Below are 23898 nucleotides of genomic sequence, written 5' to 3'. Positions count from 1 at the left end.
TTCATAAAAGAAATTGACTATGGCTGAGGTCCAGTGGCAGGAGAGGGAGAGGCGTGTGTTGAAGTAGCCCCGAGGGCTGGGCTTGCGCGTGCCGGAGTACCAGCTCCAGGGGCTGGGCTGGCACTTGCGCTTCCATCGCCACCGGTTTTCGTGAGCCGTTCTTCGACCCGTTCTTTGTGTTGTCGGTTGCGGAGATGGACTTCGAAGTTGTCAACCGTCATGCCTGGACCGGGGGTATACAGCTTTCCGGGGCAATCATGGCAACGGATACGGGGGAGATATTGATATTTGATGTTTTGGCCGGCTTGGAGATTGTTGGGATTGGCAACGGGAGCCAGGGTTTCTGTATCAACGGCAGAATAACGCATCACACCTTCGAAGGAATCATTGGGGTGAGATTGTTTGAGCTTGCCGAGACCAGCTGCAAGCCAATTGGGTGGTGGGGGCTGCGGGGGTCAGCCAAAGGCCAGGAACGGGGTCAAAATCTACTCACTCCAGGGACACCAGGTTGCGGGGGATTCGGTGCATCAACAGCACCGGTTTGTTGGGGACGCGCTGGTGGATGAATCCGGGATTGCTTATCGGACGGAGGTGCCATCGTGCGGGATGCCTGTGCTGCGGTGGATTGGGCGGAGACGACACGCCTGCCGTTTCTCAATTCGACCAGCTTGTCACGCGGAATCTTCAGTCTCACTATCAACTTATCCGAGTCATCTACACTCTCCTCTCGGTATTGTTGTCTTCGGGCAGAAACGCGGGGCTCGTGATATACTGGTTCAGGAGTCGCAGATTGTCCCAGACTGGCCCGAAGGGCTGCATGAGCTGCGGATGCTGCGCCTCTCATGCCTCTTGTACGAGCAGTACCCTGTGCGAGGTTGGGTCCAATTGCAGGAGAGCCAACAGAGGAGTCATCGCTGTCAAACTCGTCAGAATCATCATCTCCCCGGTTTCCAGTCATTCCACGACGGCGACTGGAACCGGTACGCTTGATCACATTGCTCTCCTCCATGGAGCCCACGGAATTAGGTATCACAGATGAAACAATCATGGTACGGATAGTACGTTGGCGGTCCTTGAGATCTGGTAAAGCGGGGCCACCACGACGGTTGATTGATCGTTTCTGGCGACGTTGCTCACGCGATATTGAGATTTCGGTACGTTCAAGATCAGCCTCGTTGAGTTCGTAAAGATAAGGCGTATGCTCCTTGGCGGATTGATATGGTCGGAAGGCGGAAGCCACAGGGGTGGGAAGGAATGAGGCGTGAAGGTCTGGATCCTCGATTGGACGACCGTCGAATGGATGCGCCACAATGTACAAGGATTTGGTGAAAAGTTGAGACTGCTCGCGAATTGAGTGGGCGATGGCAGTAGTAAATTCGCCGGAGAGAGACAAATCGTCTGTCATACATAAGGCAAACTCCTCAGGAGAATTGTTGGGGTCGTTAATATCCCACTCGAACTGGTCAATGAGGGTGTGTTGACCAATGGTGATGTTGAGTTTGACCGAAATGCGCATTTCGTCATTTTTGTACGCGGTATAGGGTAACTGGGGGTCAAGAGCGTCTTCGTGTATGTTGAGATGCGGGTAATAGTCAATCACCTGCTCTTGGATGCTCTGGGAGATCATGCGTGTCAAAGGGACCGAGCTCTCTAGAGCAAGACCCAGGTCTTCAACTAGCTTCTCCGCGAAGAGATCTGGAGAAACAACACGATCATGGAGGTTCCATGTGAAAGTATCGCGAATCTTGACCTTTTCCCAATCAATGTCCAAGCGAATGGGGACCAGATCCTCCATCTGTTCGCTCTGCATTTTTGCGTCACGTCGTGAAACGCGCAATTCTCGTGTCTTTCGGTTACCTGGTCGGCGTCGATGAGTTGGGTAGAGAAGTTGAGGGTGTTGGTTGCGAAGGTCGGTACGAGGATTTCCGAACCCTTCATAGCCCACTCCATACAATGCAGCTGGGTTTAGCTGATTTTCGCGTCGTACTGCTAGATAGTAATCACGTTCCGCTCGCTTGTTCTTTTGTAATTCTTGGCTCGGATTGTGCCAGGCAGCCGCGGCCGAGTATTGAAATTCGCGATCAACGTACTGCGACAAAAGAACCTTATCTAGTGGTGTTTCGCGAGCGCGTACGGCAATGGCACCGCTGACCTCGGTAGGTTGCACGGTGGATCCATCGTGAGAGCGCTTTCTTGCGGAACCGTTCGTGCCATTTGAGCGAGGTGTACCGTTGGAAACCTCACTGCCGTGTTCTGATGAGGCCGATACCCCGGAAGCAGCAAGCATAGCTTTTGCGCTCTGCTTTCCCTCTGCAATTGTGTCTGATGTGTGGCCATTCGTTGATTGATTTGTCCCCAAATCGATGCTGTCTGCACCTTGCTCCCCCGTGTCTGACGCGCCAGAGCTGTTCTGGGCAGCCAACGGAGGGTCTCCAAATGGTTGCTCTGAGGGCAGCGAGCCACCCGTCACTTCAGGGGATGGCATTGTCGATGATGTAGTATATGCGAAACGAACGTTTGGCGCCACTCGTGTGATATTGGAAGTTCGGAGTGACTCTTAACGCGACAGGGATAGGTTCGGGTTGATTACCGTAGCATTATGGGATGGTACCTGCTGATACGATCATGATACGATTAGCAGGTACTTTCAGATAGCAGATTACGCGATCCATAACTGTCGCGACTGTGTATCCAATGTTGTTGGGGGGCGAGCTTGATGGATGAACGTGTCGCAACGGGCGCATGTCCCGAACACGTCACAAGTCACCAGCTAAGGGTGTGCAAGTGAATTGAATAGGGATATCATATAGAAATTATAGACAGGGAAATCGAATGGGAAGGAATCGAACATACCAGGGCCGAAAGGGGAGAGCTCGCCGGTGTTTCTTGAATGGGCCAGTCGGCTGTTCCAGCGCAGAATCCGTTCCGGAACGGATGGGCCAAGTCAGCTGACCTTCGTCAATCAAATGCGATGATCCCAATCGACGTGGCTCCTTCCCCGGAAGATTCTTGGCTGGTGGAGCTGTGGCAGTTGTGGTCCTTTTAAAGCTGGGGTGATGGTGAAAGAGGCAAAGGAGAAAGAGGGAGAGTACCCGTTACAAGTGTCCGCACCCGTCAAGTTCAGAAGGGAGCGCACCATTCGCGCCTCTATTCTCAACAACCATGGAGGGGTTGTAAACTACACTATAGGACTATTTTAAGATATTCTGAGGTTATACCCAATCCTCATTTACGGGCTCCAGGCCAACCTATAACCCTCGTTTACCAATTTTACTTACGGTCATGTGACCCACGTGTGTGTTAGTAATGTTCAGTCGAGGCCCAGCCCCGAAAGGGTAAGTGGAAGAGTATACAATGACATATGACACGATTCCCATACGCACACCAATGGATCACCTGGACAATATCAAATCCACAATCACAGCACGGTGATCCGAGCACAAAACGCCATCGTCAAATCGATTGCCCAGCGCTGCATACCCAATGACTTTCAATCTCTGGCCTTGAGCCCCGACAGGTCTCACCAAAAGATAGTCAATACGTGAGGCTGGCTCGGTTTCGTTCCCAAATCCGGTCCAAGTGATGTAGTTGCCATAACGCCTTGAGCTTTTAACTTCCTTATATGCATCAAGCAAGCTCTTCGTCAGCTCTTGGTAAGCTTCCTGGTTCTCTTCGCTGTTAAAATCGCCGGCCAAGAAAGTGCCCGAGATTAGCTCCCCGAATTTGTTCTGGCTGTATTCTGAAATTTTCCCTGCAATGATACGGGCAGCTTCGAGACGAGAGCGAGATCCCTGATTGTCGAGATGGGTGTTCATGGCAAGGACTGTGTTCTCGCTGGCTCTGTGGGTGAAGACACCAATGGTGACAATGCGGATGGAAGCTGCGTCCCAACTCTTGGATGGCTTGTCGGGTGTCTCGGAGAGCCACACTGTCTCCCAGTGTAGCAGCTCCCAGATTGATGGTCGGTAGAAGATAGGGGAGTACTCCCCAGCCTCGTTGCCATCGTCTCTACCAACGCCGATATACTTCCATTCCGGTGCCCCGGACTCTGCGTTCTGATTCAGTCCAGCCAGAATATCACCGATCTGGTTGTGAAGAACCTCCTGTAAACAGATGAAGGATTCTCCACAATGACGAGTTTCATATTCAAACTCATTCGACAGTAACTGCTTGCGTTCGGCCCAGGGCCGTTCGCCTTCGAATGGGGCTGAAGTTGCATATCGGATGTTGTGCGTCAAGACTCGGATAGGCAAAATCGAGGACTTCATTTTGGAATATAGCAGAACTAGAAAACAAGGCTACAATCAATATGTAGGTACGTTATGTAGCTCTATGTCATGAGAGTGAGGGGAACCTTGCAGTGCCTAGACCTACTATTCTGCCTGAGGCAGAACAGGACTATCATCTGTTTCAACCCAGGAACTGCTCCCATTCATGAGTGATCAGTCTTGATATTCGTCTTCCAACGTTTCCCCTCTCTAAAGCCAACTTCCACATCTCAATCACAATGCCTGACCCAGCAGGGTTGCCCGCTGAACTCTTCTGTACTATTCTGGATGTCGCTCTACACAAGTCGAATATTCAACATCTCTGCAGTCTAGCACTTCTGAACCATAGATGGCATGCAGCCTTGATAGGTTCTATATATGACGAGTGGACATACAATGGTGCTAGGCAGTCATTCATGACATTGTTGAAATTCTTACGCACAGTACGCCACAGTGCGCGCATTGCGGCACTCATACGAACGCTAAATGTGGGCAACTGGGGGGTTCATCCCTCCGCGCAGAGTCCAATTAGGCTATCACTCAGTGAAACAGAATGGATTCGGTTAGCAATCCATGATATAGGATTGGGTGAGCTTGAGGATAGCATTTTCCAAAGTCTCTCGCAGCAAGATCGACGGCCTTTGATGACAATGCTCCTAGCGTCAGTTCCAAGGCTCGCTACCCTCTATGCTTGTGTTCCACGGCTCGATCCTATTCTGGATGTTATTTTGAAAAGAATACTCCTAGGCGATGCATCTAGTCCTCTGCGTGAGTTGAAGGAGCTGTACTTGTTCGCCGAACGCCTTAGATATGTTGAAACCGATGGGGGCTCGGGCTATGAATCATCCATAGATGATACCAACATTTTGCTTCCTTGCTTCAAACTCGACTATCTATGGCCAGTCTTCTACCTTCCAAGTATCCGGACCTTGTTGCTCTATAATCTTGATCCGCTCAAGGCAGCCGAGAGCCTTGGTCAATATAATGCTGAACCTGGGGTAGAAAACCTCTACTTGGTTGGCTACGGTCCAAAAGGGATCTTCACCGTTTCAAATTTTCAAGCCTTGATCTCTCGAACGAGGAAGCTTAAGAGCTTCTCGATCTACAACCCGGGGGATTGTGATCTCTCAGAACTATCAAACTCCTACATGTGGGACTGTCTACGAAAGCATAAGAATACTCTTCAGGCTATCGATATCTATCGAGCTGATCTGATGTTCAGAATGGGACACTTCGGTCTTCTTTGTGACTTCACCAGTCTCGAGGATCTGCGAATCCATATCGACATGCTCCTAGGTGGAGGTATCGGGTCGCCGCTAGCATCCTTTCGCTTGCGAGAAACTCTACCTGAAACATTACAAAGACTCACGCTATATGGCGAACAGGGGTACCTCACGGTCCCTGATATACCGGATCAGCTGCAAGAGTTATTAGGTGGGGGATTCCCAAAGCTCAAATCAATTACGCTGGAGAAGGTAGACTCCATCGCCCATAGCAATGGAGATATGAAGGAGCCGTATCGGAAATTGGAAATGCTTTGCATCGACAATGGCATTATTTTTCGGATAGAACAAAGTGATCGATTGTCAAGGGGTAACAAACGAGAGGAGCTATGGGAGAAATCTATCTATGTGCAAGGCGTGCAGGAAGCCAATGCCCACGAGGAAGACGAAGCCGATTACTCGGATAGTGAAGACGAGTACGGCCCTTATATGAGTGGAACATGGAAGTTTCACAATGTCTCCTTCACCGACCATCGTGGTGCAACAGCACATATGGTGTTCGGGAATCTTGAGGCTTTCCCACTTCCACCACTATTCTCCTTTGCCATATACTTCACCCATTCAACCGTGTCGGCGGAGAACACCGATCTCGTGGGTTTCTTTCGGGAAATCCAGGCCTGTAACGAAGATCGCTTTGACGTGCGTTTTGATATGTACTTTATCCCATCAGCTACCCACAGGGACTGTGTTCAGCATTACCAGGAAGAAAAAGCCAGCCGGGGGACTTATCAGGCCCAAGTGCAGATGTTCAAACAGGCTGATCGTGATCAAGTCTATCCACTCCCTGGAAGAGCCAGTAATATTCCTGGAATGGTCGGGAAATATCATAATGCAGACCAGGTGCTGTTCATCTGCTCAGACAAAGATTGGCGAGAAGGCCAACATGCTTTGACTATGATTAAATTTGGTCGCTCATCCACCACGGAGTCCCCGACATTTACGGTCATTGAAGATTGCCCCATGACCCAAGAGAGTCCATCATATGATACGAATGATCCCAGTCAATTTATTGTGGAGGATGGGATGTATACTTGGGCGCACAGGCACAGATATATATTTCTTGATCCGTGGCAGAAAGCAACCAGTCGGGGATGGAAAGGGTGGTAATTGCGGCCTTTTGGTCTAGACTAAGCAGTGTTTCTATAGACTAAAGACCTAAATAAATCGAGAGAAAGAAATATGATATAAAAAAGTAAACGTAGCAGAGAGGCAACAATTCGCTTAACAAAGTAGAAAAGTGTTGCTACATACAATCATACTAGAGTACTCTATAGACCTCGGAGATTCCCAAAAACAAAGATATAGGAAATAGCTAGACCGAAGGATGTCCATGCATCTGTAGTCTTCAAAATCGTATGAGTGTTTCATATATACACACACATCAATACGATCCCAGTGGAAGTGTAGATGTAGTCGAGACATCCATAGTTATACAACGTAGTAGAACGTGCCAAGGCGGGAAGGTCTTCACCAAAACCACTTTTTTTCTGGAGAGCAACCATTCACCTCTCCCAATGCCACCCCGTCCACCTCTAGGATTATTCCGCAGAACAATGTCTGGCGAGAAGATCCTCGAAGGCGTATTCGGTGAGTTCAAATCCAACCCAACGCAAGAACCTCCGTCTGACTTTCTCCAATAGCCGTCCACAAGCCGCAAGGCGTGTCCTCCGCCGACGTGATCCGCAACCTGCAGAAACACTTTAATCCCTCCAAGGCATTCAAGCCATGGTTAGAGTCGGAGCGCGCCCGCCGCGATCGTGAGAGCGGCTTCCAGCGCAAACGCCGTCGCCACCAACGCCTAGAAGTCAAGATCGGCCACGGCGGCACCTTGGACCCGCTCGCGACAGGAGTCCTCATCACAGGTATTGGCAAGGGCACAAAGTCCCTGCAGGATTTCCTCGCCTGTACCAAGAGCTACGAAACCATTGTTACCTTCGGCGCTGAGACAGATACCTACGACCGCCTTGGAAAGATCGTGCGCCGTGCGCCCTACGAGCATGTTACACGCGAAGCAGTTGAGAAGGCGCTGGAACAGTTCCGTGGCAAGATCATGCAGCAGCCACCTATTTTCTCTGCGTTGCGAGTGAATGGAAAGAAGCTATACGAGTATGCGCGTGAGGGCAAGGTCCCTCCGGTAGAGATTAAGCACCGACCCGTTGAGGTCTTGAACTTGGAGGTGATGGAGTGGTATGAACCTGGCACGCACGAGCACAAATGGCCCGAGGCGGAGATGACTGGGGACGAGAAGGCTGTTGCTGAGAAGCTTCTTGATCAGGAAGCCGCCGCACCTGTCCCCTCAGCCGAGGGTGAGATTGTCAGCGAAGACCAGAAAGCTTCTGCTGCCAAGCGCAAGTCGCCGCCCCCAGCGGATGAGGTGAACGATGATAGTGCGGAGGCTACTAAGAAGCAAAAGGTTTCCGAGACCGAGGCGGCACCCGCAGCACCTGAGCCTGTTGCTCCCGAGCCTGCAACCACCGAGGCGCCTGTTACGTCCACAGAGGAGCCGAAGCCCCAGCCTCCGGCTGTGAAGATCAAGATGACCGTCACATCTGGCTTCTATGTCCGCTCGCTGGCACATGACTTGGGCAAGGCTGTTGGTAGCGCTGCTTTGATGTGCGAGCTAGTGCGCAGTCGCCAGGGTGATTACGAACTTGACCCTGAGAAGGTTCTGGAGTACAAGGACCTCGACGCTGGCGAGGAGGTCTGGGGTCCCAAAGTGGAGAAATTCTTGACAGAGTGGGAGGAGAAGAGGACGGCCGCCCTTGCTAAGGCTTAAGCAGTCAATAGGCTGTATAAAATAGACCTGTGGCATTTGTACATATACTCCTTGTCTGTAATACTATCAAAACTTCAATAGATCAGATCTTCTAGACAAAGCCTTGGGCCTAAGCTCTATTACTTCTTTTGGGGGCCGGGGAAGCACCGCTGTATCTACTAATGCCTTCCCTGTCCGTTTAGAGCTGGGCAACTGGTGCCGCCTTTGATAGACTCGACTGAAAGCTACAAATCACCGCATCCGAAAGTCATAGAGATAAAAAATCAAAACTGCCATTTTTTGGTTATCCAGACCCGAGCGAGAAAAAATAATTACATGATGCACGGTACAAATGCAATGTCACAACATAACCCATCACGTTCAACGATCAGTTGCGTCCCTTGGCATGGACTCTCTTGCTCTTACCAGGTCGCTTTGCGCCACCCTTCATCTTCTTGGCGGAGAAGTTGCTCAGATCACCGCTGGATGCGGCATCACCGCTCTTAGCATGGCGCTTCTTGCCTCCGAATCCGAACTTGGCATCCTTCTTCTGGCGCTTGGAGCCGCCGGGGCCATCGCCACGGCTGCGCTTCTTCTCAGGCTGAGTAGCTTCATCAATGGCAACGTCGAACATATCATTGGCGTCATCGGTAGGGGCAGAGCCATCAGCCTTGCGCTCTGTGAGGGCAATCAGTTAGCAATTGTAAAATCTATAACAGAAACTATCAAACCAGAATGGGAACATACTCTTCTTGAGGGTGTTGATCTTATCCAACATCTCGCGCTTCTCCTTGTGTCTCTGCTGCAACTTGGCGTTCTGCACCTGCTTGCCGAACTTCTTAAGATCGCGCTGGCGGCGCGCCTCAGCAGAAGCCTTCTTGCCAGCAGCCTCCTCGTAGAGCTTCTTCTTGATCAAAGCCATGTGCTCATCGTTCTTCACCATCTCCGCAAAGTAATCGCCTGGTCGTGTGAAGGGAATGCCCTCCTTCTTCAGCATGCCACGGGCCTGGGTAGCGGCGGCCTGGCAGACCTTGTAGAAAGCCAATTCACGGTTCAGATCGTCATGGACATCTTCGATCTCGATAGGCTCTTTCGAGACTAGCGAGTTGTGCTCTGAGAATGGGGTCTGGGGGCCGATGAAGGAGATGCGCTTGAGGGCGGAGGTAATGGCGGCGGAGTTGTTGATGGTCAGGCGCTGGTGAGGGATGACATCTTCGCGCTCGTCTTCTTCAAGGTCGGAAAGTGGGATATCTTCTTCTTCCTCTTCCTCCTCCTCTTCTTCTTCTTCCTCCTCATCATCTTTCATGACCTCGTCCTCGTCGGCCTTTTCCTCTTCCTCTTCGGATTCAGAGCTGGCGGCCTTCTCTTCTTCTTCCTTCTCCTCCACAATCTTGTCCTCGGGAGCGGCAACAGACTTCTTAGCAGCCTTTCTCTTTTCCGCGGTCTTCACCAACTTCTTCCGCTTCTCAGCCTCGAAATCCCGACCCTTGTGGGCGTCGAGGGCCAAAAGGAGCTTGCTTCGCTTAACCATTGTGACTTTCTGTTGAAACACAAAAAGAAAATGGTATTTTGTGTGGTGTGGAAAGGAATTGGAAAAGATGAAAGCGACTTGGTATCAAACCCGCATCAGAGAATCCACGGGATTTTTTTGAAATCGCACCAGTCCTGATCTGGTTAGCGCCAAAGATAAGAGCCCACTAGTCCCCAAAAAGCAACATCTCGGAAATACAAATGATCCGCTCTCTTATCGAGCCTGTACATATCGCCATACCTCGTCTCTACTCCGTAGTTCCTCCAGATAGTTTGTACAGCAATTGCATAGTCTCACAATGGCCGACGATTCCATGCCTTCTTCTCCAGACAAGCTCACTCCCCCGCCAGAGGGCGAGTCTCTCCTATCGACGCCGGTACACGCTACCCTCCGAACCCAGCTTGTCTGTCTTGCTAACTAAATAACCCCCCCAGAACTCCGACGCCCAAGGCCAGCTCACCGCAGCCGTGGACGATTTGCTCAATGAACTCCAAAGTAAATTTGAGAATGTCTCTACGGAGATGTTTGGCAAACGTGCGTCTCTACCTCAATCCATTCCACCATCATCAATATACGTCACCTTTCATACCTGCAACCCCAGACTAACTTGTCTTCGTGCCCAGTGGATGAAATGACCAAACGTCTCGATGAGTTAGAGGCATCTCTCTCTGCATCTGGGAGTGCTACCGCTTCAACCCCGCCAAATTAACCATGAACGTCTACCCCATACTGCGACTCTGTCTCTGCTTATCTACACATTATTGTCTTTATCGCATGGCGTTTTTGGTGGGAGAGCAATCAAATAAGCGCTGCATTCTTTGGGCTATTCAGCTCTTCTGAACATATGTTTCAATAGCCTACCACATATTTATTGCGTGCGGCTTTCTGCCGGTGTCCACTCAACAGCCGTGCAGTATGAGCACACTGGTCTGTTGATGTTGATGGCTATGCTTTACGATTTCAAAGATACCCTACAATCAAACGAGTGATACTCGTACACAGGAACCATGTTTTCATATTCAACGTGGATCTAGTTCGTATATCCGCTAAGACGCATCTGAAAACGCAACGAGCATCCGGATAGCTGCTCAAAATCTCAATTCATACAGTGTATAGCATCAAGCTATTCTTTTCGTAGACAGATTCAATACATTTCCATCGAGTTCATGGTCTACAGTAGTCGCAGTGCTCAACCCAGAGTCACAGTGACCAAACCAAAAGAATCCCAGGAAAGAACAAAACAAAACATCCAGAAACATCATGAACAAGCATTTAAAGCTCATCGTGCTTCTCCTTGGTAATGAATTTACGGAGAATGTTGCTGCGAGAAAGGATATCATCCAGCTTCTCGGGAGCAGAGCCACCCTTAGCCAGGATCTTCTGGAGACGGGTGAGCTCCTTAGCAGCGTAGCCCTGGTTCTTGCTCAGCTTCTCGGCAGCCTTGACATAGTACTCAGCGTACTTGTCCTGCAGACCCTGAGCAGCCTTCTTGACCTCAGCGACAAGGTCCTCGAACTTGCTTGCTGCGACATTCTCAGCAACAATCTCGTCCAATGCGGCGATGGTGCCGGCAGTGTCATCAAGACCGCCACCGACGGCACGGTGTGTACCGGCCTTCTCATTAACGAACTTGACGAAGGCCTCCTCAGAGCGGGCGCCGGCGTAAGCCTCGGGCTCGGTCGAGCCCTTGGGGAAGAACTTGATGGTAGGGTATCCGGTAACGCCCTGGGCCTTGGCCAAGGAACGGGCATTCTCAGCTTCAGCATCAACCTTAGCAATAACAACACCGGACTCAAGAGCGAAGTCATTGGCGAGGGTCTCCCAGACAGGGGCGAGGGTCTTACAGTCTAAAGGAACGGGACGGTTAGTAAAAACAATACCAGAAAATAGCAATTAGGGAATAAACTCACGTCCACACCACGGCGCAGTGAAAGCGACCAGGACATCCTTATCGCCACCAATGACAGTCTTGAAAGTAGCATCGTTCAGCATCTCCACCTTGCTGGGCTCCTTCTGCGCGCCACGGGGCTTGACGCCGGTCTTCTCGGTGATGAAGGCGGACAAGCTCTCGAGATCACGGCCACCCTTGTATTCCTCGGGCTTATCGCTCTTTCCATCGAACCATTTGACTGTGGGGAAACCCTGGATGCCGAAGCGCTTGCCCAGCGAGCGGTTCTCGTCGGCATCAACCTTGGCGATGGTGACCTTGTCTTCGGCGAAGGCGAAGGTCTGGGCAAGCTCCTCGTAGATAGGGGCAAGGGTCTTGCAGTGGCCGCACCAGGGAGCAAAGAATTCGACCAGCGCGGGCTTGCCAGACTTCAGAACGACCTCGTCGAAGTTGGTGGGGAGTAGGTCTTTCACTGCGGAGCTTGCGGTGGCGAAGCCGCTGAGGGCTGAAAGGGCACCGACGAGCAGGAAGCTCAAGCGTGCCATTTTGTATATGAATTTAGGTGTGATAAGAAGGGAGAGGTAATAAGGTCACAAAGAAACCGGGTGGATGACGGAGTTAAAGCTCCAGGGCTCGGGGAGACGATGACAAACAAAGCCGAAGAGGCCACTTGGTGCCTCCACAGCTCCACGCAGATCACATCTCCATTGTTGACATCTACAATACATCGGCCGATAATACGATACTTCTTATTTTGCTCTTGGGTAGTATCCGAATTCTTGTGTTTTTTCTTGGTTTTTTTATATCTCTCCCTTGCTATCTCGGTAGTTAGTAATACACTGGAGAATTCCACCGGCATCGCATCTCCTAGAGCAAGATTGGAGCTGTTGATTTGAACCTCAATTGCAAGCTGTTGCGCTTGTTAACCCAGAATCCCCGCGGTGATTGGTGTCATTGGCAAAGCTTGCCCATATCATCGTCTCTCTGCCAGCCATTTGTTTGCATCATCCCAGAACTTCGCTTCCTTAAACTCCTTGCCCGCACCCTGCGTACCTGCGTAGACCTTTATTGAAAATTAGCTTTTGATCAATCCTTCAGTCCAGGCAGTACTAACCGCATCCCACAGCTTGAATGCCAAATCCAAATTTCCAGTGAAGCTCTCGCTGTGCTGGAACCATTCCTTGCCCTTCGCCTTCACATCCGAACGAGCCTCGGGGGACGTCGGGTTTGCCTGCAAGGGAAGGTCGTCGAGATAAGTCCGTACCGCAATTCCAAGTCCACAATCGTTGTCGTCAATAAACGGAAGCCTAAGAAGATGGGTTAGAAAGAATCAGCATAGATAGCACGTAAGAAACATACTTGATAGCCATTTCAGTCCAGTCGTTACGGTTCCGATCAGCATCTCCACTGAGCAGTAGACCAGCCAGGACCACTTCGATCAGATTCCTCAGTGCAGAGCGCACCTCAGAGATCAAGGAGCGGTAGCAAAGAAGTTGACGGCTCAGAGGGCCGGAATATCCAATGCTCTTGTGCTGCAGCTTGCCGACACATGCAAGGCGCGAGATGAGCATATTAAAGGCCTTGTCATCCTCCGATCCTCTCATGGGGCCGCCAGAAACATGTGAGAACCAGGGCTTGGTGTTGAGGAGACCCAGGCGAACCATCTCTATGGCAATGAAAACCGACTCCTCGAGGTTTTCTACAGGATCGACGGCTGACAATGCCTGCACCAAGCACTGGCCCCATGAAGTGAGCTTGTGCTTGTCGTCAACGTATCCACGCAGTTGCAGGAATCGCCACATAACATTAGATAAGATATCCTCTTGTGACGAAAGAACCTTCCAAGGCTGTTAGCTATCGAACACAATTTCAAACACATAATTAAACTTACAGGTGTCTCTTTATTAGCAAACGACTTGGACGCAAATTCAGGATCGCTTAAGCTCTGAACGGCAAACTTGAAAGACCCGCGAGGCGTTTGAAGTTTCTTGATACCCTCAGGCAGTTCTCCTCCGTGGATCCTCCAACGCTGGATAGTTTCCTTAACTGACGGGATACCCTTGAGGTTGATCGGCCGATCCGATGTCTCCTCGAACCACGGGCGAATCTGAATCACCTTGGTTTGGTAGAACCGATGAAGGGAGTTTGCTAACAGGCAGATCGACTGAGTACGGATAGGCGTCAAGATATCACCCACGAGCTGGCGGTAAATCTCGGTGTCTTCGGTGCCCAGCGGTAGCGATATACGAACCTCGCCCGTTGTAAGGAAGTTGGGTACATCGGCGCCGATGATACCCTTAGAGATATAGAAGTACAGCTCCTCCGGTAGACGCTGTCCGATCAGCTCATGCATGTCTGATGAGGTGTTCTCTGAATCCATGGGACCGACGCGACCATCCACGTCAATATAGACATGGTGCTTCACGATCATAAACGCACGCTTGTACAGGTCTGTGTACTGAAGCTCCTGCATACGGCGATCCTCCTCGAATTGGGCGCACAACGCCAGGGCATTGCGCCCAGCTATATTGAACATCGGCAGCGCATCACGAATGGTGGGGCCTTTGATGGGGTAAGCAGGGTTCTCAAAGAGTGGGAAAGGGCGCAGGAATGGAGAGCCCAGTAGCAAGCAGAAGTCGACGAATTGTTCATTTGTAAGGCGTCCCAACTCCTCCTGGCAGGTTTGTCTCGTGATCCAGAAAAATTGCGCGGGTTCGGTGTCGATACGGGTGACCAGCTTGTCCAAGTCAAACAAGAGAGCTTCGGAGGGGGCAAAAACAGCATCGACGACAGGATTGGTACCACGGGCAAGGTAAGAAAGCTGTCCAGAGTGGTCAATTAGCATTTGTCAACCCGGCAATGCCACATTGGGCAGCCTCACCTGGGCCACGGCGCTGTATGGCGCTACCATGAACTCGATTCCATTCTGGGTCAAGATCCGCTGCAGGAACTTGAAAAGGGTCTCCGGGGGCGGGGTGCCTGAGGGTTCCGTAGTGTCAGCGGGAGCTTTATATCCTTGGGTCCAATAGAGGTATTGAAAGCCCGACGGGTCCGTCACCAGGGATGGGTGAAAAGAAGGGTAATAGGAGAGCATACCAGCACTGCTGAAGGCATCAACTACCTGGTCGGCCTGCTGCTGATCGTAAAGGTCCCACGCTTGTTCGAAGGAGCGCGACGCTGCGGGCGGTTGGGCGCGCTGTTCTTTCTTGCCGAATTCCAAACCATTAAAGACGAAGATGCACGCAACTCCGAGGCTCTTGAAAACCTGCAGCTCCTTTTCGATGTTGGCCCGCAAGGCGAACGGGAATCCGCCTAGTGCGCCTAGAAGCGCCTCTCGGGTTGACTGATTCACCAGGTGTTGGTTGATGTAGTGCGATGCATCGATGCCGACAACGGCGCCCTTCAATGCGGAGAGGGGTAGGGACTGGGTACGGCCAACGGCCCATTCATCAAGAGGACGGACTAGTCAGATAAAGAAAAAAGTTAGATGCGATTGCAGAATTGCGGAGCTCACGATAGTTGCGTACTCGGCATGGCTCTAGAGCTATCTGTCACGGGCTGAGAGCACGGCAACGCCGGGCATCAATGCCCGAAGAGTGAAACGAGAGGTTATATCAAAGGTTGGAAGAGCAGATCAAAAGCTCTGTGGTAAGGATACGATGGATGGGAGCTGGGATTGTTGGGGTTGGAATGAGGGAGGGCCAGATCACGAGGGGGGAAGGCGGAGTTGGAGTTGGGTCTTTCGTTTTTTGCCTGGCAACTCATCACATCCTTGTTTACTTCCAAATTCCAACGTCTGGCAGCTCATGTTGGTGAACGGATGTTGCATTCACTGATTGTTCAGCTTCTGCGCAAGCTCCATTTCCTACCTACCTACTCTCTACAAATATATCCCGATTATCATGAAGTCATCCCCAATGGGGTGTTTCTCTAAATAGAAACATAGCATAGTCCCACAAATCCACAGTGCAATATAGTATGCCCCTGGGTATGGAGTACAGAGTGCCTATGGGGTAAATCTTCACACAGAAATTGCATTCAGAAATATAGGTACGCTCTTCATAGACAAGATATCGTGCATACTTGACCAATTCAGCGGAAGCGTATATATGGTGTACAACATAGGCGGGGATAACACATCGGGCTCCCCTAAATTCAGTCGGAGATCGCCTGAGCTCGGAAATGACCCAGAGGACCATATGGATCCGGCTTTGAGGGGATTGGCTGGATCCAATTTGATAATCGGGATATTGGAGATACGCGATAGGCTCAACCACCGATGCCCGATATAAGCGTTTGTCACAGTCGGAACTATATAGCCACTACTAACCCTGACTTCTCCCGACGATATACGATATACACTATACGTTGACTACCCTTCAGAATGGCAGATACCACTGTTCCAATCGAGCTTCCCGTCATTGACATCTCCAATCCGCATGACCCCGCGGTGGGGAAAGCCATGCTGGATGCCGCTGCCAAGTATGGTTTTTTGTACGTCAACAGCAAAGGCGCCGACTTCACGGTGAACGATGTAGACCATGCATTCGGATTGGTAGGTCTGTCCTATTGGTAGAACATGCACAACATCTGACCGTCACTACAGTCCAAGAAGTTCTTTGCATCTCCTCAGGAGGAGAAACAGACATGCCAAATCCAGCAGAATGTGTGTGACAAGAGAACCCCCAGAAAACCAACAACGAATGAGAGCATCTCATCTAACTGTGACATCTATAGAACCGTGGCTGGTCTGGGATGCATACAGAAACTCTCGACCCCGAACACCAGCGGGCAAGTCATGGCCTTCCTTCCCGATTCGCTAAGTATACAGCACCAGGACTAACATCGAATATCACACATAGACCGGAGATTTCAAAGAGTATGAAACAACATATCTACACCCTGAGTAAATACCCCAGACCAACAGCTAACCGTCCAACCAGAGCCATGAACTTCGGCGACTTCAAGGATGGCAAAGCCCAACAGCCTCTACCACCATCACTAAGCCCCCACGAAGCCGAAATCAACGACTTCGCCAAACTCTGCAATAAAACCTGCAGCCGAATCCTGACCTTGCTAGCCCTAGGTCTAGACGTACGTATCCCCGCTCCCATCCTGATTTTTATATATACACCATCTATACAAAACCATATATACCAACCAACCCCAGATCCAAGAAGACTTCTTCACAACATGCCATGACCCAAGCAAGGGCCCAACAGGCAGTATCCTGCGGTACTTATTCTACCCCTCGATCTTCTCCCCGAAGACGGCAGACTACAAGCACGACAAGGACGTGCGGGCCGGCGCGCACTCAGACTACGGTAGCATAACGCTGCTCTTCCAGCGGCCCGGCCAACCAGGGCTGGAGATCCTGACGCCGGAGGGTAGCTGGGCGCCTGTGCCCATTGTGCCTGGCAGCGGCGAGACGTATCCGTTTCCGCCGATTCTGGTGAATATCGGCGATTTGCTGAGTTATTGGACGGATGGGCTGCTTAAGTCGACTGTGCACCGGGTGGTGTTCCCGCTTGCCGAGCAGCAGAGTCCTAACCCGCAGGATCGGTACACGCTGGTTTATTTCTGTCATCCGATTGATAACACGGAGCTGGTGCCTGTTCCTAGTGGAGTTGTTGCCGCGCACCGGGAGCGGACGGGAGGTATTCCTAGTGATGAGAGGGTTGGGTTTGGGGGTGGAGCTGGGAATTTGGAGCCTGGGAAGAGACCCTTGACGGCACATGAGCATCTTATGTCGAGGCTAGAGGCTACGTATGCGTATACGAAGGAGTAAGGAGAATGTGGGAGCAGGGAGGCAGAGGGATGGGAAAACTTTCAAGGTATGGATTACATCTATGGTCTACGAGATATTGAATCAATGTGAAAGAAGGGCTCATGAGATTGGGAATAAATTATCAACGCCTGTGCCGCTGTGGCAAAGTGCAAACATAAATAAAAGAAAGCAACAAGTCCTCCGGACATAGAATCAAGATCATAGATGGGATGTGCACCAGAATGTAATGGTTTAGATGGTCAACGGCCTGAATTGTCGGGTATGCTGCCCATCTACGGACATAGGAAACTCGTAACGGCACAATTAGCTATGAGAACAGAAAACAAATCGCAATGGATCCCAACAACAAAGGCAAAAGGGAATTGTGCCCCTGGTGAGGGGGTGAGAATGAGATATACAGTCATGATGAATGGTCAAATGTGGATATGAGTAATGAGCAAAAAAAAAGGGATCGGAAATGAGAGCCCGACGTCAATGAACCAAATGAACGCAAGCTGTGCGAGAAAAGGTATCGAAAAATCAGGACATGTAAAAGGTATCTTCGGGTCGAAATGGAAACGCCGCCAGAGTTTGAAATGCCATGTGCAAGGGGAACCTTGAAGCAGAACGGAATGAGATGCGAGACGGATATGACGCTATGCGAGCCTGTATGCACAGAAATCAAAAATGAAGCTCCTCTGGGGTTATCGGGTCGTATCAAGGGGTCGTATGGCACCAGTGCCGGTGGTACACCCACGCGGATTTTTGGCAATCTTTGCTGCAGTATTTGGTGCGACGGCAACGCCTACACTTGGCAAACTGCCGCTGGAACTCCTCCCACTTGCCACACTGGTAATAGGCGCACTGGCGGATGCCACCTCTAGCCTCATCTTTGCGGCAGAGATTTCTCATGACCACGCACGCCCAGTACTGCATGTCCTTGGAGTGGTGTCGAACGGTGAATTTCTCCACCAGGGGGAAGATATTGACATCATCAGGGAGCAAGTACTCATCTTCCTCCTCACACATTTCGATTGGCGAAGAGGATTCGGCATTGTCATCCAAGAGGTGAAGTTCGCGGTCGATTTTTAACTTGGGAACAAGGTGAGATGACTGGAAATAAGCTCTGAGGTTGCAGTACTTGGAGACATATGCCAAAAGCTGGAGGGACATCAGGACATCCTCATCACGAGGCATAGTGGTCAACACGCCTTGGGCTGCAGGAGCATTTCGATCACGGGAATATAAGGCGTAAGGGCTAGGGGCGAGAGTAGGGGAATTAGGATTGTTGGTGGCTTGTGTAGGAGAAAGACCCAGTCCGCCGTTAGCCTGTGTGTTGCCGTTATTGATGATGCTACCATCCACAGTCGATCGATGTGTGATGTTGAAAGTCTCAACTTCTGGCCCGCCCTCCTCGGAGGGATCAGTGACAGTCAGGTCATGCGCGGTGGAGACATTGTCGAGCATCGTTGTTTCCCGCTCCTCGACATTGTCAAGTTCCATCCGATTCGGGAGACCAACAATGGCTTCGGCGGGCTGTCCCATGGCACTATCCTCTCCCATAGTCGAATCTTCGCCATTGGCATCATCTGATTCGCCAGACGCCGATGGCTGCTGGCGGATTGAAGGACGTTGTCGGGCAGCGATAGTTTGGGGAAGGCTGCGAGGTTGTGAGTGGAGAGGGCCACTTGGGGTAGTTGGAGAGTCAGGTTGTGAGACGAGGCCGGTTTGCAAGCCGGGAAGCATGCTAGGAAGACGCTCGGTGTCACGCACAGGACGTAATCCAAATCCATCTGTGGTGTCCATGGAGGGTACGGCTGTCGCAAGAGGTTGCATCGATCGAATACGATTACTAGCACGTGGGAATCGCCCATCGTTGAGTCGGTGATTGTGGGCTTCCTGGCCAAAAGTACTGCGTTCAGGGGGCGATGTCATAGGTACACGAGGAGGAGATGTGACATCCATGGCATCAGAGTCGGTGGGCTGGGTTTCCTGGTAAAAGGGTCGGGGGATTTCGATACTCGGAGGAGGAGCTTGTCGACGCGAAATATGTGACTCGGCCTGAGGATGTGACTCGGTCTGGGTGTCTGCATCCATGGGTGTAGAACGTGTGGAGATATCCCGGTTGCTGCTAGGCTTTAATTGCTTAGAAGATGCATGCTTCTCGGAATCTGGATCATTGCGCGATCGCACTTTGTCCACCACTTTGATGTAATTGTTCAGAATAGTGGCAATGACGGGAACCATGTCGGCCTCCACCACTCTGGTCCGCACAGCTTCGGAGCCTCGCACACCAATATTGACAACGCACTGGAAAGCAAGGCTCCATTTCCACATTTCCATTAAATCCTTGCTCCGGCCTTCTTTGAGGATGCATACCAGTCGCTCGATGCCGCCATCGACCGTGAGGATGTCTCGAATCCGAGCAGACGATGTTGTAAGATATGCAAGATGGTTGAGAGAATTGATGAGTGGTAGGGTTGATGTGCAATCAAGAGCCCGACGATCATAGAGGGTGGTGGTAATATTGACCGAGGCCTTGTTCACATTGGGAATACTAAAGTTGACTTCCCGCATGATGAATGAATGAGTGCAGATGGGTATCGGACAGAAAACGAGAGATTAGATGTTGTAAGATGGAGCGATGCAGGGTACCATTCAGGAATGGATGGGATGCAAAAAGGTGAGGACCTTGACGGTATTCGGAGTGGAATATAGCCCCCTAACGAGATAGGATGATGCCCACTATGATGAACCAGGAACTCGCACTGCTAATCAATCCAACATCAGGCGAAGGAAGAAGTATGGGAATCGATCGGGGATGGAATTCGATGACTCCCAATAGACCAGAAGGGGCGAAGGGCAGATTGGCTCAGAGTCAGAGGCTGAACCAAAGCGCCGTTGGAGAAACAGAAAAGAAAAAGAGGGACCAAATGCAAGATATGGGACGGTAGATGAAAATATATCGATGCTAGATGGGGATGTCGATGGAGGGGGAGCGAGGAAGAGGTTTCAAGGCTTTTGCGAAGGCAAAAGCGGAGAGCGTCAGGTGCCTCCTTAATATTACAATATCGGGGTTACGCTGTACCCGACAAGTATTTTGCGCCACCCTGCCAATTACCTTTTTCATTTGTCTTGCCCTTGGACTTGTACAGATCGAGTGAATTGAATATTCTGGGGCTATTTTTTTATCGCCAAATGTTATTCCACCTGAGTTGTCTTGCTCGTCTCAATCTTTCCGTGTGCTCGATCTCCGAGTCATCCCCTCTCCGGTCACATTGGGTACCTACCGAGGGACTTGCCACCCTTGGACAAAGATGAAAATTACATATCCCCTTCACATCCCATAATGGTCTCTCCTTGTCACAGGATCGGTTCGTCCTTGATTCCTGGCAGATGAGATTTATGTTCTCTTCCAGACGATCCTTGCCAAACTCACCAAATTATGTCGCCTGCTTGATGATGACGGACCGCACCACAAGCGGAGGCTGTAGATCTTAAGCAATGACCATCATTGGAATCCACCAATGATTCTGACGAACTATTTGAATAGCTTCGGCCCTTTGTCCAGACTGGAAGAAGCTCAGACCAAATTCCCCACTGAGGGGGGCATGCCGTGCGGTTATTGTCCCCAGATGCCTCATAAGGAGTGTGATGGATCAACGCCTAAGATGAGTTGTGTTACATCCAAAATTTATCGACGCCAACATGTTAAAGGACCCGGTCCCGAGATCAAAGAACGTACTTTACAATGGGAATGCTCATGTATCCGTATGTGAATGCGGTTTGTTATACATATTGTTTTTCGAAGCGTACTATATAAACCTCCCCGTCACTATTGACCCAACATACATGGACACTTTGACACAGTCAAATGGGTTCAAAAGTAACAGCCCGTGAAACAGTATCAAATTCGAAAATGTTCCGTCTAGCCTGGACCCCCCGACCCCTAGTGGCTACACCTAACATTGCGAGTGGAGTCCAATATCCCGCATCACTTGTCCATTCTCTAACCCATGGGCTGTTTCCAGGCGCCGTTTGATCAGCCTTGGACAGGGTAGTTTATTTCGAGGAAGTTAAACTTAGCAACAGACAGTTGTCAGCGGTTTGCTGAGCAACCAAACACACCCCCGCACAGCAAATAGCATTGGCCCCCAAGGGCCTCCATCACATCTCGACAGGGTTCACACGCGCTTGCAAGAGCGTGGCGCACAGACGAGGTACTAATATTAGAACATCTGCCATCTGCCGACTGGAAGCCATAAAGCCATACACGCCTGTTGGCGACTCCAGGAGGGGTTTTAGGGTTTCAAGTTGTTCGTTTCATCTGGCGAGCAGAACTATGGGAAAAACTAGCGGACAATAGCGGGTATATCAGCCTAGGAAGTTATGATAGATCCCTTATTCAAGATCGTCACGCCCAGCCTCACACCGAGGTCCCCCGCCAGGCTAGTTCGGTTCCAACGGCTATCGAATATCCGTAACAGGCCCTATGATATATCTTAGGATCGGATGTTCATTTATTTCAACGGCTACTTCTTGATCCATTGTCGGCATGGCGTGTGTGTACATTACGATCTTGAACACGGAGTACGTTGTTGTATTAATTAACGTCCGTTGGATCATGGGCGAAGCCCTTGATCTTGCGACCTCCCTCGGGGTATTGGGACGTGCTAAGCTATGACACGGAGTACGGAGTATGCGATAAAGTTATTAGTTCTGGCTAGTCCAGGGAAAGTACGGAGTAGGTCCTCCGTACATACGTATATCATATTTGTTTTGATTGTCTCAATGTATTTGAAAGGGGCATTTCGCCCATCTCAGGTGGCCCCTTTTCTACTTCATAAATACGGTAGACTTGGGTATCAAAGCGCAACTGTTATTAAACATCGTCTATCATATCTTGACAACAACCGGCTATGCGAAACGCAGTCTTGATCGTCGAGGACAGATCTGTACAAATTTTTTCGTCTCTTTCACTCCCCTGGGACTTTTGGCACATGTTATGGCATATCTTTCCGCATCCGTAGATATGTAAATTCCTTATGCCATGTCTGACGAGTAAAACCACTGAGGCGTTTCTGCATCAGGCCACCGGTAGATGTCTGTGTAAGTCATCCGAAAAATGAATTGATTATGTACATACAGCCTACTAGCACCAAGAACGGGCCCTAGGAAGCATCTACGCACCCGTCACACATCGACTTCCGATCATCTGCCACTTGAGTAACCAGACTGATGCCAATCTCTCGAGAGCAGATCTATGGCAATGCATAAGGCACGTAATATTGACATGGACATACGCTCACCGAGGAGGCAGACACGGCCAGAAGTCGACGGCCTTGTAGGATGTGACTCGGATAGGCGGGCCTAGATCTGGTCGTCGGCAGAGCCCCATAGTAAGTTCGGAATGATTTCCGAAATAGGCACTATCGTGTGTTTTTTTGCTCAAATTGGCACCATCCGTGCAGGGGTTGCAGGCGTGTCTTGTAATATACCGCAAACTATAACCGGTTCTGGTTTCTGGCCGAGTTGGGCTGAAGCTCATCCCTGAAGGTGAGGGCGTGGGAATGGTGACACAGATATTGGACGCCTCTCATACTCGGGTCCAAATACTTTCGGTGTGGCGTCCTTGCGTATAAACCTGTTTCTGGAGGCACAAATTGGGATACGGCGGCTAGGATATCATGGACATACAGTGAGATCAGTTTCATATGATGATCCCAGTATGCACCCTGACTCAACCCTGTTGACCTTGATCTCTCGATAATCTGCGCTTTGACGGGTGCCTTGCAGCCCCGAGCTGAGATGGACTTCCCTCCCTGGCTGAGGGTTTGGAACATGACTATACATGCAGACTAACCATGCTAGACCGACAGGTGATCATGACTCCAAGACCAATAGATTTTCTTTTACCCACAGAAGAGGTTGATCCCGCGATCCTGGATCAGCTGCTGAGTTGTACGTTAAAATTCATACATATGTAAGTAATCTCCGAAGACGATAACCTGCATGACAGAGGACGCCATATTGAAGATCCCGAGTGGAGAGCTTGGCAGGTATTTAATTGTCTCTGATTAGTCGAGAGTGTAAGGAGCATGCAATGAAGGGACCTCCTGCCCCTATGTTGTATACACGGATCAAGCAATAGAACAAGCACAGGCTAGAATTTTTCCGGAAGGGTGTTAAGAACATCCTAACTAATGATCGTCGAGACGAAGAACATGAGTAAGCACGAGATTAGTCCACTTACCCGGGAAAAAAAAGGGGCCCAGCCAGCACAATTGATTGTTCTCCGGTGGAGACTCCCGGGTTGAGTGAAGAGAAAATCCCTGCTCGAATCTTTCATTTGGATGAAATGCATTTACAACGTTACAGGAAACGGTTAGACCCGCCACAACGGAGC

General features: G+C 50.5%; 10 protein-coding genes across 10 annotated transcripts; 4 read left to right on the top strand and 6 right to left on the bottom strand.

The window, feature by feature from the left end:
- Positions 1-17: 17 nt before the first annotated feature.
- Positions 18-2485, bottom strand: N7457_004816 (SWI/SNF chromatin-remodeling complex subunit SNF5; the record flags this gene model as incomplete). Its single annotated transcript, XM_057175861.1, has 2 exons — positions 18-446; positions 494-2485. 2 exons carry the CDS (start codon positions 2483-2485, stop codon positions 18-20), a joined length of 2421 nt encoding a protein of 806 aa, XP_057032908.1.
- Positions 2486-3392: 907 nt separating this feature from the next.
- N7457_004815 (endonuclease/exonuclease/phosphatase family protein) lies at positions 3393-4268 on the bottom strand (the record flags this gene model as incomplete). Its single annotated transcript, XM_057175860.1, has 1 exon — positions 3393-4268. The coding sequence occupies one exon, from the start codon at positions 4266-4268 to the stop codon at positions 3393-3395; it is 876 nt and encodes a 291-aa protein (XP_057032907.1).
- Positions 4269-4507: 239 nt separating this feature from the next.
- Positions 4508-6658, top strand: N7457_004814 (uncharacterized protein; the record flags this gene model as incomplete). The annotated part of the gene is made up of 1 exon (XM_057175859.1): positions 4508-6658. One exon carries the CDS (start codon positions 4508-4510, stop codon positions 6656-6658), a length of 2151 nt encoding a protein of 716 aa, XP_057032906.1.
- A 407-nt stretch (positions 6659-7065) lies between these two features.
- N7457_004813 (pseudouridine synthase PUS4) lies at positions 7066-8327 on the top strand (the record flags this gene model as incomplete). Its single annotated transcript, XM_057175858.1, has 2 exons — positions 7066-7138; positions 7192-8327. 2 exons carry the CDS (start codon positions 7066-7068, stop codon positions 8325-8327), a joined length of 1209 nt encoding a protein of 402 aa, XP_057032905.1.
- Positions 8328-8694: 367 nt separating this feature from the next.
- On the bottom strand, positions 8695-9837 carry N7457_004812 (EBP2 family rRNA-processing protein; the record flags this gene model as incomplete). The annotated part of the gene is made up of 2 exons (XM_057175857.1): positions 8695-8984; positions 9054-9837. 2 exons carry the CDS (start codon positions 9835-9837, stop codon positions 8695-8697), a joined length of 1074 nt encoding a protein of 357 aa, XP_057032904.1.
- Positions 9838-10135: 298 nt separating this feature from the next.
- Positions 10136-10546, top strand: N7457_004811 (heat shock factor-binding 1 family protein; the record flags this gene model as incomplete). Its single annotated transcript, XM_057175856.1, has 3 exons — positions 10136-10213; positions 10272-10371; positions 10461-10546. 3 exons carry the CDS (start codon positions 10136-10138, stop codon positions 10544-10546), a joined length of 264 nt encoding a protein of 87 aa, XP_057032903.1.
- Positions 10547-11109: 563 nt separating this feature from the next.
- Positions 11110-12270, bottom strand: N7457_004810 (protein disulfide isomerase family protein; the record flags this gene model as incomplete). The annotated part of the gene is made up of 2 exons (XM_057175855.1): positions 11110-11684; positions 11748-12270. 2 exons carry the CDS (start codon positions 12268-12270, stop codon positions 11110-11112), a joined length of 1098 nt encoding a protein of 365 aa, XP_057032902.1.
- A 428-nt stretch (positions 12271-12698) lies between these two features.
- N7457_004809 (MKT1 family protein) lies at positions 12699-15259 on the bottom strand (the record flags this gene model as incomplete). The annotated part of the gene is made up of 6 exons (XM_057175854.1): positions 12699-12788; positions 12840-13032; positions 13085-13563; positions 13617-14546; positions 14607-15187; positions 15253-15259. The coding sequence occupies 6 exons, from the start codon at positions 15257-15259 to the stop codon at positions 12699-12701; spliced, it is 2280 nt and encodes a 759-aa protein (XP_057032901.1).
- An 850-nt stretch (positions 15260-16109) lies between these two features.
- On the top strand, positions 16110-17513 carry N7457_004808 (uncharacterized protein; the record flags this gene model as incomplete). The annotated part of the gene is made up of 4 exons (XM_057175853.1): positions 16110-16280; positions 16332-16391; positions 16463-16819; positions 16896-17513. The coding sequence occupies 4 exons, from the start codon at positions 16110-16112 to the stop codon at positions 17511-17513; spliced, it is 1206 nt and encodes a 401-aa protein (XP_057032900.1).
- Positions 17514-18209: 696 nt separating this feature from the next.
- Positions 18210-20069, bottom strand: samB (MYND-type zinc finger protein MUB1; the record flags this gene model as incomplete). The annotated part of the gene is made up of 1 exon (XM_057175852.1): positions 18210-20069. One exon carries the CDS (start codon positions 20067-20069, stop codon positions 18210-18212), a length of 1860 nt encoding a protein of 619 aa, XP_057032899.1.
- Positions 20070-23898: the final 3829 nt, after the last annotated feature.

Source organism: Penicillium paradoxum (genome assembly GCF_028828445.1).
Source record: "Penicillium paradoxum strain IBT 22861 chromosome Unknown utg000004l_segment0_segment0, whole genome shotgun sequence".
Classification (NCBI taxonomy): domain Eukaryota; kingdom Fungi; phylum Ascomycota; class Eurotiomycetes; order Eurotiales; family Aspergillaceae; genus Penicillium; species Penicillium paradoxum.
Note: the sequence above shows the minus strand (reverse complement) of the source record. Positions and strands in the feature narration are given on the sequence as shown.